The 14,929-nt window shown below is 54.4% G+C and overlaps 1 protein-coding gene across 1 annotated transcript in view; it reads right to left on the bottom strand.

Moving 5' to 3' along the window:
- CRTAC1 (cartilage acidic protein 1) overlaps nucleotides 1–14,929 on the bottom strand; it is a 141,552-nt gene that overhangs the window by 30,233 nt on the left and 96,390 nt on the right. The window contains exons 4-5 of the mRNA XM_058298644.1: nucleotides 10,863–10,999; nucleotides 4,957–5,113 (exon numbers count right to left, since the gene is read on the bottom strand). Of these exons, the coding sequence (XP_058154627.1) occupies nucleotides 4,957–5,113; nucleotides 10,863–10,999 (294 nt within the window). The remainder of the gene's footprint in view (nucleotides 1–4,956; nucleotides 5,114–10,862; nucleotides 11,000–14,929) is intronic.

Below are 14,929 nucleotides of genomic sequence, written 5' to 3'. Positions count from 1 at the left end.
GATGCTGGGTGCTAAAGAAAAGCCTCTCTAGGTTCTTTTTTAAATAATTTTAAAAATAATTTATCTCTCTAGGTTCTTGCTCTGTTTCTGCCCCTCTCAAGGAAATGTTCTCTCTGGGCCTCAGTCTCCTTCCCTGTAAAATGGGTGGGGCAACGAGAAGATCTCCAAGGCTCCTTCCCGTTCCACTTTTCAATGCACAAGATAAGTGTGTTTGGGAGCTGATTCCCAGGCCCGTTTAGACTCTGCACCTGGGGCGGCTCTGAGATGGCCCGTCAGCCAGGGCACTTGGACCCATGGGACTAATGTGCTGAGACCTCGTGTGAAATATGATTCTGGTGGATGCCAAGGCCTGCAGCCTGCCCCAAACATCCAAGATCTTGTCAAAGAGTAGGGCAAAGACGCCAGGACATGCAGGGGTGGAGGCCTGGGTCACATATGAGTGTTGGAGAAAGGAGTGCTGAGGATAAAGGGCAGGCTGGCAACGGGGCCTCTCATTCTAATTTCGAGAAAATTCTAAAACAGAGTAATGCTGTGCTGGTGCTGGCACTGCTATCCCCGGGTGCTCTGTGGACCTTCCGGGCAGGGTCCTGACTGTTCAGGGTGGAGGGTGCTAGACGAGGACATTCCGCCTGCTTCCCCCAACCCACCCTGTCCCCGGTCATTGAGGGGAGAGGGGTGGGCCGGGGCACAGGCTCCATCATTTCTTCATTGGGTGGGAGATTTCCAACCCTTGGCTGCCTGGTGGGTGCAGGAGGGAAGAGGCTCCTTACTGCCCCACCCCAGCAGAGAGGGGCTGGGACAGGCTGCTTAGGACAGAGGGTGGGTAAAGGGGTGGCTGGAACAGCTGCTCTGGCAAACAACTGCTCAGGACCGTGTACCGGGTACCAGGCATGTTTCATCTCATTTCATCTCGTAACAGTTCTTGAGACATGTTTTATCATCACACAGTCTAGGTGGGGAAACTGAGGCTCAGGGAGGCGTGGTCATAGTCAGCAGGCGGTCACAGTGTGAACCCTCCCACAGAGCCCGTACTGTTTCCACGGGCTAAAGCTCTCTGGTGGCAGAGGCTGGTGGATTGGTACTCCTGGCCAGGCTGGGGCCGCAGCCCAGACAGGGCAGACACAGGCTTGAAATGCCTTAAAAATCTGTTGTTTTAGCTGGGGGAAAAAAGAGGCACGCAAAAATTACATTTCTATTCTATAACACATCTGTGTGTGTTTGAAAAGAAAAATGATGTCTCTTCCTGACAACCATCGAATACATCTGACACCCCAGAGAAGGGTCCCTGCCCTGGCAGGCCCGTGCCTGCACTCCCTGGGGGTCCTGGGCCCCCGGCCGAGGAGCCGGTCGCTCCAGCCCTGCCTGCTCCCTGGCTGCCAGGCTGGGCTGTGCTCCCGCAGAAAGGCCAGCGCCGCCTCGCACCCGGGAGCCTGCGCTCCCCGCCCGTCGCCCCCCCACCTCTCCGGAGCCCGCTGGTGGGGATCCGCCAGAAGGCCGCAGCTGGGCTTCGGGCATCTCCGACTCCTCCAATAATGACTTCCTATAAATCAGATCTGCCCTTCGTTTTGTTCCACATCGCTCCCGGCCAACAGCAAAACTCCCCACCCGCCATCATAAATCCACCTCCATTTTCTTTCTAAATTTCTTTTAAGGCTTTTTTAATCACCACCTTGGCAGCCGGGACAGATGCTCCCTAAAAGGGCGAGGCCAAAATGCAGAGTTCCTGAAGCAGGGGGTAGAGCCTGGGGAGGCAGGGTCAGGCGGGAAGGAGGGAGGAGCTGGCTTCAAATGGGGACAGGGATGAAGAGGAGTGGCCAAGGGACAAGCAGAGAGCGCCTCCAGGGCGCGGCCCGCCCGCTGGCATGGGCGTCCTCCTGTGCCTGGGAGGGTCCAACCTCAGTGGAGGAAGGGGCCATTTGCTACAGTCGGGGGCACTTCCTGGGGGCCAGGCCCTGTGCCAGGCGCGTCCCGTGCTTATCTCCTTCCATTCCCACACCACCCGGTCTGGAAGGTGCGAACACTCAGGCTGAGAGCCACCAAGGCACCTGGCCACTGCTGCAGAGCCTGGAGGACCTGGTGAGGCGGGAGCTGCCCTGGCAACTGGCCCCAGACCCTGCACGCTCAGCCGCTATTCAAGGCACTCAGGGAGGCTGAGGGATGTGCCCAAGGTCAGCGGTCGGCAGAGCCAGTGCAGAGCTCTGGGATCCCTTCTCCCCACTCCAGGTCCCCTGCCAGGGGTGAGCACCCAGTTCTCAGGACTCCCAGGCAGGGCTGCTCCTCGCACCGTCCCGACTCCGTGAGGCCGCAGGGAGCTGGGGAAGCTGGAGCTTGGCATTCTCATCGATCCAGGACATGGGAGATTGGTTTTCCCAGGGCTCAACTTCACACTAGCATCTCGCTCTGCCGTCCTCCAGGACCCTCCGGCCCCCGGGGAGCGGGCACGCTGGCCGCTAGATGGCACTGTGACCCAGCAGAGTGGTGGCTGCCAGGCTCGCCGGTGTCGGGAGAAGCGGCCTCCCCTCCTCCTGCCGAGCCAGACGGCCAAGCGGAAATGGCGCTGCCTGCTGGCGTGGCCGGGCCTCCCCCAGCTGCCCAGATCACCCTAGGCCCCGCAGCTGCTCCGGCCACAAGAACCTGGAGCTGCAATTACAGTCCTGAGTGCAAATCCCTGGGGCTTCATTCCTGGTGCCAGGCCTTCCTCCTTCACCAGCCCCTCCCAGTGGTCTTGCGGGCTGGGCTGGAGCAAGCGTCTCAAGCTGGAGGTCATCAAAGGTCAGCTGGTGCAGGCATTGGGAGAGCGGCTCTAAGTGCCGTCTCTCTGCAGCCTCCTGCGTGACCTTGGGCAAGTCCCTTCTCCTCTTGCTGGACCTCAGTTTGTTCTTTTTACACAGCTTGGCCTATATAATCTCCCCTGTTCTCCTAGTTGCACTGCTGCCCAGCAGATGGGTGCTGTGTGGCTTGGCTCGGGGGAAACCCGGCTCCCTGAACACACATCTGGCCCTGGCGTGCTTCCCTCCCTGCCCCATGGCACCGCCTGGAGCTGAGCACTGGCCACGAGCCCAGACCGGGCTCGGCATGGTGGCCCCTACGTTTGGGGTTCGTTCCTGGGGCTCAAGGACGTTACTCTGGACTAGTTTTCTAGCCAGATGTCTGTGTGTCATTAGCTGAGTGACAAGGGAGGCTGCAGGGTAGTGTTGGGGGCTTGGCGGGTAGGGAAAGGGTGGGCTGGGGGAGGCGGGCAGACAGAATAGTAACTTGGTGGGCCAAATAGGTTCTTGTCAGCCAAAGAGCTTTTGGAAGCCTGTGAAGCTGCTCTAACGTGTCCTCTGGGCACACCAGCTGCCCCGGCCTCTCTCCGTGCCTCCATGGGAGCTGCCATCCCTTTCCGAGCTGACCTGTCTTTCCAGCTCAGCCCAGCACAATGGGCCCCCACCCCCGTCCCTGCTCCTCAGCTGTCTCCTGGTCTCCTCTGCCCCCCTCCTGGTTCTCCGCCAGCCCCCCACCCGTCCCCACCAGCCCCCTGCCAGCCCAGCCAGCAGGAACAATGTCCCCTTCATGCCCAAACCCTGCTGCAACCTTCCGAATTCTTTCATTCTGTGTGTAACCCTCTCTCCCAGCTCTCGCTTCCCTTCCATCTCATCAGTTTCAAGTGCCTCATCCCCTCAGCCCACCCCCTCTTTCCTGCAGATCAAGGCACTTAATTGCCAAGCCAGCCCAGTGCACAGAACTGGGAACTATTCAGAAAAATTGACGGTACAATTCTAGGCTGAAGCTCCTGCATGTTTATTCCTTTTCCCAGGGAAACATGTTTTATTACCGACACTCAGCCTTTTTTGCTGCACATTCACGCGCTGCGCTCCCGAGCACTTTGATGGGGCTTGAGCTGTGCAAACTATTTTATTGTCTAGTCATTTGTTCCCACAAACTTTGTCAGACAGATCAACATTAATCTCCCCCTTTCACTGAGGTAGAAAGTTAGCTAGAGAAAGCACTATAAACTCAGGGAAGGCAGTGACAACGCTTTCTGGGTAGGACTTTGAGATTATGCCACCACTCAGGTATGTGGAGGCAGGGGCATGGCCCAGATGTCCCCTCAAGTACCCCTCCAAACTCAGGATTTGGATTCAAGCTGCCACTCTGGAATTTGGGAGCAGAGTTGCAAAGGTTATATTGGGAAGGTCAACCAACAAGTTATGTGTCCAAAGCTCAGGTCGGACGGGAGTTAGGCTGAAGTTTGCTTGAGATGTCATTGCGCACAGCTCTGGCTTCCTGAGTTTTGGCACCCAAAACAGGAACTGGATTGCTCTACCATCAGCAGGCTATTGGCAGATTATCAGAGTTCAGTCAGCAGCCGTGCTGGAATTAGAAGAACAGCCTTCCCTAGAAAGATCTCCCTGTCAGAGACTGACAATAGGTCCCCCATCCAGAAAGAGGCAGGGAGGAGCGTGCCTTAAAAAAAAAGTACTGGAGAGGTTTGGGACAAGAACACAATTCTTTGAGCTCAGTTATCCGAGACGGGACCCAGCTGAAGCTTGGGGATTTAGCACTCAATTCCTGGCCGCTTGTGTGTAAGTAAATAATTTCATCTGCTGTTTGGCAATAAAGGGTGCTTTAAATCTCAGCTTTTGTGATTTGTCAGTTTTCTCCTACAGACCTATTCACCCATCATTTGGGTGACAGCAGGGAAGGGGGCAAGAGGTTCCAGGGAGAAGAGGCTATTGTGGTGTTCTTACCCCACTTTCTGGCAAGCCCCTATGTCTAGTGTCCCCTAATGGACAAAGCCCGCACCTGCCAGGTATCTCACCAACCTTGGAGCAGCAGCATTGGAGACCCTTCTGTTGGGTGGTGACATAAGCCCACCCTCTCCTTGTGGCCTCTTGATAAATTAGACTTGACCTTGCAGAGCCCTGGACTCCAGTCCCTCCAGCTCACAGCCCCCTGTGTCACTCTGCATACCTGTATATTTGCTGACTCCAGCCTCAGCAGCCACATCTCTGAGTGCCAGGATGCCCCGAGAGAGGTCGCTGGCCTCAGGGTCCATTTCGATGAGGGCATCGGGGCCCACGTTCCCGTAGGCATAGTTGGCGATGTAGATAGAGTAGCGCCCGGAGCCCTGAGAAGGGAGGGAGGGTGGTGAGCAGATCCGTCCCTGGCTCATGCTGGTCTTTTCCCAAGAAGGCAGCCGTTCTCCCTCCTTTCTCAGGACCACCGCCAGCTCTCCCCAGGGCTGGGGTCTTCTCCCCAGGCCAGTCGTGTGTGGACTTGCAGACTGTGCACTGCACAACCCCAGATGTGCTTCTCACAAAGACTAGAGTGTGCATGACCTGCCCCCCGCCCGAGTTGTAGGACAAAGTAGCTCTGCTGGTCCCTCTGTCCTGTTCCAGACACATCCTTCCCTCTCTCCCACAACCACCTTTTTATAGACAATTTTCTAATGTGCCTCCCTCCAGCTGAGCTCTCTCCAGCTGCCAGCCAGGGTAGCTGCTCAATAAATATTTGCTGATTGATTGATCTACCAATTCCCATTATTCTCAGTCTCTCTCTCTCCCATTCAAACTCGCTCCAGCCAAGATGACAAGCAAATTCTGAGCCACCCCTTCTCACCCTGCACTTCTTCATTACTCTGCTTTGGTAACAGAAGATGCACAGAATTGCAGGGCTCCTTCTTCCTTCTTCCATTGCCTCTTTCCCCCTTATCACTAGAAATAAATATTATATTACGCCTGCTTTTCCAACACTGTTTCAAATGTTTTTGCCCTTTGCCTCCAGGAGAAGCCCTGAGCACCAGGTTCTCTTTGCTGTAGTCGTTCTCTTTTCTTGTCCAAAATACTCTTGATGAAAGATTCTTCTCTGCCTGTCATTATGGTGTGATTCCTTCAATGGATGCCTCCTTTTTCTCAAGAGAGCAACACAATTTCTAAATGTTCTCTAGCACCCTCCTCAACCTTTCCTCACTTCCCTGCAATTAACCAGAGAGAAAATATTTCTTGAGCTCTGACTATGTGCAAGGCACTGCTCTTAGAAAAGCCCCTGTCCTCAGGTCGCTGATGGTCTGGTTTGAGAGGCAAATCATAAGCATGAACCACGAGAAGCAGGTGAGCTCAAGGCTGCAGGAGTGTGTGGTCAGCCGGAGTGTGTGGTCAGTCCCTCTTTCTGGCCCTCTTTGCTTGCTCCTATTCTTTTTTTAATTTTAATTTTAATTTTAATTTATTTCTCTCCCCTCCCCACCCCCCAGTTGTCTGCTCTCTTGTGTCTATTCGCTGTGTGTTCTTCTGTGTCTGCTTGCATTCTCAGCAGCTCCAGGAATCTGTGTCACTTTTTTGTTGCATCATCTTGCTGCATCATCTCTCCATGTGTGCGGTGCCATTCCTGAGCAGGCTGCATTTTTCGAGTGGGGTGGCTCTCCTTGCAGGGTGCATTCCTTGCGTGTGGGGGTACCCCACACGGGGACACCCCTGTGTGGCATGGCACTCCTTGTGCACGGCAGCACTGTGTGTGGGCCAGCTCACCACATGGGCCAGGAGGCCCTGGGTTCGAACTCTGGACCTCCTATATGGTAGGCAGACGTTCTATCAGTTGAGCCACATCTGCTTCCCAGCTTCTATTCTTACCCAGTGGCCCCACGAGTGGAACCCTCATCCTATCTAACTGGCCACTGACTTTATGCTTTCTTTGGGACCATTCTCTTCAGGGAAGCTGATTTAGAGCCATTTGAATCTGTCTGACTTGTGGGTGAGGCCAACAAAGAAGGAGTTCAAGTCTTCCGGGGGACGCAGGCACATCAACAATCCCACAATAATATGGTAGAGAACAGGTATAGGACTTGCTGGGTGCACAGAAAAGGGGTCCGGAGGTGGTTACTTTTGTGTGTCAACTTGCCCAGGGTATGGTGTCTAGAAGGTGCTGTGAAAGTAGATGTGATTAACAGCTACAATCAGTTGACTTTAAGTAAAGATTACTCTCCCTAATGTGGGTGGGCCTTACCCTATCAGTTGAAGGCCTTAAGAGCAAAAAGCTGGGGTTTCCTGGAGAAGAATTTCTGCCTCAAGGTCACAACATCAACTCTTGTCTGAGTTTCCAACCTGCCAGCCTGCCTTATGGATATTGGACTTGCCAGCCCTGACAATTAAAAAAAAATTTTTATATCTCCATCTGTATCATCTATCTATCTATCTATCTATCTATCTATCTATCTATCTATCTATCTATCTATCTATCTATCTATCTATCTCCTGCTGACTCTGTTTCTCCAGAGACCCGTGACTGATAAGGCTCTCGATCCAGAGCAAGGGAACCTAACCATGGGAAGTTCAGAAAAGGTTTCCCAAGAGGAGTCTTGGCTGGGTGGAGAGGAGGGGAGCGATGACAGTGAGAATGGCATATGTAGGGAAACCACAAGCAGTTTGTTCAATGCTACTGGAATATAAAGTACAAGGCAGGGAGTGTCAAGGGACGAAGCTGGCAGAAAGCTATTCTCGGAAGGACTGTCCTAATACTCCTTTCTTGGTTATCTGAGCCTCTATCCTACTACCTGAGAACCTGCACTTTACAAATCTTGTTACTCAAAGTGATGTCACCTGGGAGCATGTTAAAAATGCATCTCAGGCCCGATGCCAGAGTTATGGAATCAGAATCTGCATTTTACCAAGACATTCATGTGATTCCTGTGCAAAATTAAAGTTTGATATGCACTGCTTTACCACATAGTTTCTTGATTAGTGGTGAACTTTGAAAGGCTCTTTCTGGCCATGGGACCTCAGTACATGTGTGTGGAATGACTGGCCAAAGAGAGAATGAATGGGGCTAAAGGAAAAAGAGCGCCATCACAGTAACTGCACCTGACCTGGCCAGCTGTTAGCAATCTCATCTCGACAAATGGACAATTAAGCCTAAATGGACTAAAATGCACTCCGCTAGAAATTTGGATATTTATAAAATTCAGTCATACCTAGTTTCTTACTTCAGTTTAGTGGGCTTGCTAAAACTGACCAACATAAGTGTGTCAATTGCAGAAGACTGCAGAGTCCCACGTGAATTGGACCACAGTACATCTGGGAGGGTACGATGACTCCAAGAGAAGGAAGATGTTTCTGTAGCTTTGGGCCCAGGGCAGTGGTTCTCCTGCTTTGTTGAAACAGATGCTGGGCTCCATTTCATTAGGTCCTGGAGCAAGGGGTGGGAATGGGCTGGGAATGTGCATTTCTAATAAGTTCCCAGGAGATGCTGATGCTATCAGTTTGGGGACCCACTTTGAGAAGCTCTGCCTTAGAGGTGTCAACCTGGGTCAGGCTGGCTCTGCTCCTAACTGGCTCTGCACGCTTGGGCAGCTTCCTCAGCCCCTCTGGGCTGCATCTCCTCCTCATGTTAACTGGGGGTCATATTCCCCCTGCTTCCTGGCAGGGTTGTTGAGAAGATGGAAAGAGACAATATATGTGAAAGGTCTTTGAAAAGATAAAAATGCTATATAAACATGAGGCATAATCACTATCGATCAATGAACGCTTCTTGTAAGAGATCAGCTTTGAGCTGGATCCAGAAAGGTGGGTGAGTGATGAGGCAGCTGAAGATAAAGGGCAGGCGGGTGCTCCCGGTTTGGGGCCCAGAATGCATGAGGCTGGGAGGGGAGAGGGAGTGGGAGTACAAGGCAGGGTTGAGGCACTTACATGGTGCTTTGCTGGCTCTCAGCCTTTACATGCTTCAGCATCACCTGTGGGGCTTGTGGAAGCAGATTGCTGGGCCCCACTCCCTGAGTTTCCGACTCGGTAGGTCTGGGGTGCAGCTGTGAATTTGCTTTTCTGATGGTTCTAATGCACACTTTGAGAACCACTGACGAGGGGGACTAAAGGGCCCATGGAGGCGCTGAGGAAAGATGAGCAGGGTGGACACTGTAGTAGAACCTGAGGTTCCCTAGCTGTGGCTGACACCATTTCACCCAGGGCAGGGTAGTAGACGGGTAAAAGGCATCTCCTTCATTTTCAGGCGCTGCAGGGCTCAATTCCTGGCATTAACTGCCACTTACTGTGTGACCAAGGTCAAGTTGCTCAACTGCTCTGTAAAATGGGGATAATGAGAGCATGAACCTCATGGACTTACCATGAGGATTCAATAAAATAATGCATGTAAGCCACTTAGCACCGTGCTTGGCAGGTTGCTATTAAGTGTGAGTTGTGGTTATTGTTATTGTGCTTGTCTTTTCCATGCTGTGTTTCCATCTCTCAACCTTCAGGCTGGCCTTGACTGCCACCCACTCCTGCCTCAGCATATACCTTTCCCTCCCCAAATCTCAGGTCCTAGAGATGGGCAAGGCAGTGGCTGGACTCTGAAAGCAACCCTGCTCCTGGCAGCAGGTAGACTGTAGGCCTTCTCTCTAGTTCCCTGAGGCTTGGCAGATGGAGGTCTGGTACTGGCCAGGGAGAGAGCAAGCTTGTAGGTGTGCCCACTGGGCTGCAGTGCCAGGGGGTCTTTCGTTTTGTTTTGCATTTCACATCGAGCCTTTGTCCTGTGGTTAAGAGCGTGGGTGTGCAGATGACCTTGTTAGGACAAAGACAAGGGCTCTTTTTGATTATCCTTCCCGTACCTCCCACCAGCCCTCTGAGAAGTTTCCCACCTCAGCTGGGTGTGGGAAGCTTTGGTCCTGAATGGGTGAGACAGGAAGCCAGGAGAGAGGCCCTCAGCCATGACCAGGTCTGGCCGCCCCCCAGCGCCTCCCTGCTCCTTGGGACTGTTCACAGAGACACCTCCCCGTCCCCTCCCACCAGGCAGGCGTCCAGGTGGCGCAGATTCAGGTCAGGGCTAAATGTGGCTTCACAGCCCAGCTTGGCTTCTCTTCCCAGCACCAGCTTGTTAAGAAATAAATATTTATACCTGGCACCTGCCTTCTCTGAAGGCCTGCAGGCCCCTGCCGTGAAGACTCGCACTGAATCCCCAATCCCCTTGGCGCCTTCTCAGTTCTGCAGCCGGCCCCCTTGCCCCTGCCCCTGGATGGGGCCCGGGGATGGTCCCTGCGAAGCTGGGCAGCAGCTGGGCCCTGATTTAGTGATGACTGTTTATAAAGCCAAGGAGGTGGGCGGCAGGAGAGCAGGTGACAGGAGGGATAAATCACCTCCACAGCAAGCCTCCCTGGCTCTGGCCGGGCTTGCTGAGACAGAAGCCTGGGAGGCCGCCCCAGAGGGCAGATGGCTCGGCTGTTCTGGCCTTCCCCGCCTCGGCCTTCCTCCCGCCTTTCTGGGGCCTGGCCCTTTTGCATCAGGTAGACCGGCAGGGCCCGGAGGCATTGCTGAAGCTAGTGATGACCTAAGGCGCTTGTACACTCAGGCAACCCTCCACCCACCCGTGCACAAACCCCGCCGTCGTGCCTTCATTTGCTCCATAAATAATTACGATGTGCGCCATGGCTCAATGCTTGGCACATGAAAGGTGCTTAATAAATGTTAAAATAAGTGAATGAATGAATAAGGGCAGGATTTAGAGCTAGAAGATTCTGCTTCATGTCCTAGCTGCACCACCGATCCATTTTGGGTCCTCAGGCAAGTCGCTGCTCTGAGCGACTGAACTGGCCTCAGTTCCCCCATCTGGTCCATGGATGCAATGATGCCAGCCCCTGGCCTGCTTCCTCACGGGTTGCTGGGGAAGCCGCACGGGAGAAGGGATGTGAAGGAGCTTGGTATATGGGATTCATCCTGAAAGTCTTAGTTGTGAGCTGATAGCTCCTGCTGTGTGCATGACACTGTGGGAGCTGTACCCAGACAAAGCTGCTTCGGGCTCCGCCCTCGATGTCAGTGGGCATCTGCCTGGTGCTCCTCCCCAGGATCTCATGCTATGGTGTGTTTCCCACTTCTCCCCAGGTCTGCCGCCGCACTCACCGTCCTGTCTACACAGGCTACAGAGCGCCCGGCAAAGAGGCTGGCCACGCCCCGGGCCACGTTGACCTCGTCGCTCAGGATGTCTTCCCACTGGTTATTGCGGAACTTGAACAACTTGTCTGTGTACGTGGCCACCCCTGGAGAGAGGAGGAAAGGGCGGGTTGGCGGACACGGTGCCAGGACGCAGGATCTGGTCTCTGGGCATGTCCCGTGGCCCCTGCCACGAGGTGGGTGGGCTTGTGGTTGCAGGCCACAGGTGGCTGAGTCACCTGCTGCAAGGAAGACCTCGGGACCAGGCGAGAGCCCTCGCGTTTGGGGGCATGTAAATGTCTTCAACTGAGAGGCGAGACCCTGAGACTTGTGAGCACGGGCAGCCCAGGCCTCAGGGGCGAGGGGACAAATGCTCCCGCCACTGTGTCCGGGATGACTCTCAACAGCCACGTTTCATGTTCTGCACCGCGGTGCTGCAACATCAGGAAGAGAATCCTGTGACTGGCAACATGTCAGCATCCAAGCTCAACCCAGAAGGCTTCTTCCTCCAGGGAGCTGGCCCCTAAATTCTCCACTGGACGGCAGGCCCTGGTTTTGGTCTTAGGAAAAATGATTCTGATTGGTGGGCAGGTCTCTAAGTCCAGGATGAGGAAGGGGCTGGAAGCTGAGCCCCGAGGGTTTCACCTCTATCCCAGGAGAATGAGAGGGCAGCAGGGCCTGCACTCAATTGGAATAGAAGTTGTCCTGCCTAGAGCACGACCACGGGTTTGGGCAGCTCTGGGAGGCCCCTGCTCCAAGACCGGGGAGCTTAGAGGCCGTGGTCCCCACCTCCTCTGGATTAGTGACTCTTTGAGAACTGGATAGAGGCTAATGACCCTCAGCCCAGGAACCTGCACGTCATTTGCAGTCTCAGGAGGCCGTGCCCTCTGAAGCCTTGGCTGGGGAAATGGGGAAGAACCACTGACAGCTGGCGGCTCACGCCCTCCCGGGGCACCACTGAGGCAGAGCTCTCCCCTCTGCCTCCCCGGCTCGGTTTACTAAACTCCAGACCCCGAGCTTTCATCTTTAGGAGGGGCCGGGCTCTACCCTCAGGGCCGAGCACCGGAAAGAGGGAGAGGAACAGCAGCAGGAACCAGGAACCAACTTGAGGAAGAGTGGCCTTGGGGACAGGACCCCTGAACTTGAGTCTCCGGCTAGCCCAGAGGGAGGCAGTGGGCTTAGCTTGAAGGGAGAGAGCATGGCCAAGGTGGGCAAGAAGTCAGCGCCTAGAGCAAAACGAGCCTGTGTTCTAATTCCATGTAATTCCATTTCTGGGTTCTGGTTGTTTGACTTTGGGCAAATTATGCAGCATGGCTAAGCCTCAGTTTTCTTATTTGTCAGTGGGGGTGACAACTACATTTGCATGTACTGCGAGGAATAAATGAGACGATGCACATTAAAGGTTTGGCACAGCGCCTGGCACACGGCACGCTCGCAGCGACAGTAGCTCTTATTAGATGGAAATGATTATTTCCATTTCATAGATAAGATGTTCTCTAAGGTCCTTTAGAGATGTCAGCTGAGCACTGCAGAGGTTTGGCACATGGCAGGGATTGTGGGTGAGTAAATGTGGGTGAGAGTGACTGCATGAGTGTGTGTCTGGAGGAGTGTGTGTAGGTGAGGGCAGTGTGTGAACCAGGCCTCAGGATATCCCAGGAGAGATGGAGGGTTTGGCCTCTTACTGTGAGGACCCCCGGGGGCTGAGGCGTCACCTGTGGGCTCTGGAGGTGGCCTCGGGGATGCTCGCTAGACAGCGAGTTGCTTGAGGCTGAAGCAGAGACCTCCTGCCCCTGCCTGACATCCCGGGGGAACAGAGGCGCTGCTGAGGAGGGAAAGGCCCTGTCGGGGACCGGGGGTCCGGGTGGGGGGCGCGGAGCAGAGCCAGGAGACCTGCAGCCCCTTGTGCGGGTGGAGGTTTCCAAGGACCCGGAGCAGTGTGGCTTGGGGGTGGGGGTCTGAGCTTGCCAGGGCCCCCAGACCCCGACTCCCATTAGCTCCGAGGCCTCGGCAAGCCCCTGAGCCTCTGGGAGCCTTGGTTTCCTCATTTACAAGTGGTGGCTAAGGCTGCGCCTCCGGTGACGCCGCTGCGGGAGTTACACGGGAGGGTGCCCGTGAAGCCCTGGGAGAATCCCCAGTCGAGGTCAGGCACAGGGGGAGGTGCCCGGCAGCGGCGCTGCCACGGGCGGGGGCCCTGACCTGAAGGCCACGGGGCCAGGTGTGTTTAGAAAGGTACATTTCCCTTCATATTTTAGAAGGGTAACAGAGTGCCAACACCGTTTATTACATAACACCCCCAGCAGGGCCTGGGGCAGCACCCCGTAATTAAACACATTAATATTTCTGCAGTGAAACATGAATATTCACACTAAGTGGTATAAAGTCTATAAATAGCTCACATCAACCCAGGACAGGTTTTGCTATCAATCGAGTTTCCCACAATTTTAAAAAAACAACACGAGGTTTCAGAGTCTTTTGGATTTCAGGACTGCAGGGAAGGCCCTCTGTGCCTAGACTGGCATCGTTGCTACTGTTCTGGATTACTGCTGTGATTGGCGGGCAGTGGCAGCCACATTGTCATTTCCTGATGCCTGGAGGGGTTCTGAGGGCACCCTACTTCCAATCCCCAGTGCTTCTGGGTCTCTGGCCTTGGCCAACAGTGACCCTTTTCCTTCTTTCTCAAATCACATCCACTTTAGACTCCAGCTAAACTAGTCCTTAGCTAGACCCCACAAAAGTTTGACCCAGGGCAAGAAAATGGCTGCTCTCCCTGATTTCTGCGGAGCTCTGACAGGCACCTCTCTTTAGCGGGAGAAAGTGCTCAAGCCTCCTACAGAGCCGGCCAAGAGAAGCACATGTGCCCAGGGACCCTGGACCTGCCTCTGCTTGCCTCATCGCCTCCAATGCCTCCTGCTCACCCAGTGCAGCACTTCCCAAAGTGTTTCGTGAAACTCTGGTTTCTAAGCTACCTGGGGAATGGATTCAGGGTCATGTTGGGTTGGGGAAGACTTCATTTGAAGATCCTCAGTGGACATCAGTCTATTAAAAGTTTTGAAAATCCTGCAATAAAGTACCTGCTTAGTCTTATTTAACCCAGCTTTTCCCAAACGTACATGGCCATGGAACCCCTTTTTGCAGGTCACCTGTTAGCATCCGGAGGAACTGGCATTGTTCCTAGCAAAACGCTGTCCCAGGGCGGTGATGGCCTTTCAGGCTCTGGGCTTGGTGGCCAGAGGGCTTAGGGTGCTGTGTTCTATTGGCCTCTCCCCACTTCCAGCCTCCTGGCTTCTGAGCTGACCATGGACGCCCAGAAGAATAAACTAATTAAGGTAAAATGTGCAACAGCGGTGCAGAGCCTTGTAGATCATAAATGGGAACGGCAAAATCAATGGCAGCCCTTCTGTAGGCAGAGGCCCAGAGGCCTGGGCGACGGGAAGGATGGGAGCCCGTGATTTAGGAAGAGCAAGTGCTCTGGCAGCTGCAACCTGGGTAATTAGGTGTGTCAGGAAGACAGATAAACAGCGAGCTGTGCGGGTCGATGGCACAGGCAATAAACACCCAGCACTGGCCCCTGGCCCGTGTCAGCATGTAATCCCGCCTTCCAGTTCCTTGTAGCTGCACTCTGCCCTGGGGTCCCTCACCAAGTCAGGGACAGCTTGCTCAGGAGCAGGAGACAGGGTGCTGCTGAGGTCCCGGGGGAGACATCGAGGGCAGGGAAGGCTTGGGGGAAACAGGAAGGTGGTTGGGGGCAGGAGAGGAGGCCCTGGAGGTCACTGCCCCCATGGCAGGCACTTCTGAGGCGTCCCATGCCCACCCTGCTTCTGGAATCTTGGCATTAAAGGTGCTTGAAGGTCTCAGAGTCCAATGGAACTGCCAGTTGCTGCCAGGTGCCGGTAGAGAAGGTTCAGCGGGTGAGGCTCAGATGCCTGCCAAGCCCTGCTGGGTGTCAGGTGCCGTGGGAGTCCACAAGGAAGTAGGGGTTGCAGCCCCTGACTTGGGGAGCTGACAGTCCTTTTGACAACATGAGGAACAAAGGAGAT

The sequence above is a fragment of the Dasypus novemcinctus genome, chromosome 6, assembly GCF_030445035.2.
Source record: "Dasypus novemcinctus isolate mDasNov1 chromosome 6, mDasNov1.1.hap2, whole genome shotgun sequence".
NCBI classification, from domain to species: Eukaryota; Metazoa; Chordata; class Mammalia; order Cingulata; family Dasypodidae; genus Dasypus; species Dasypus novemcinctus.
This window is presented reverse-complemented; position numbering and strand designations above follow the sequence as displayed.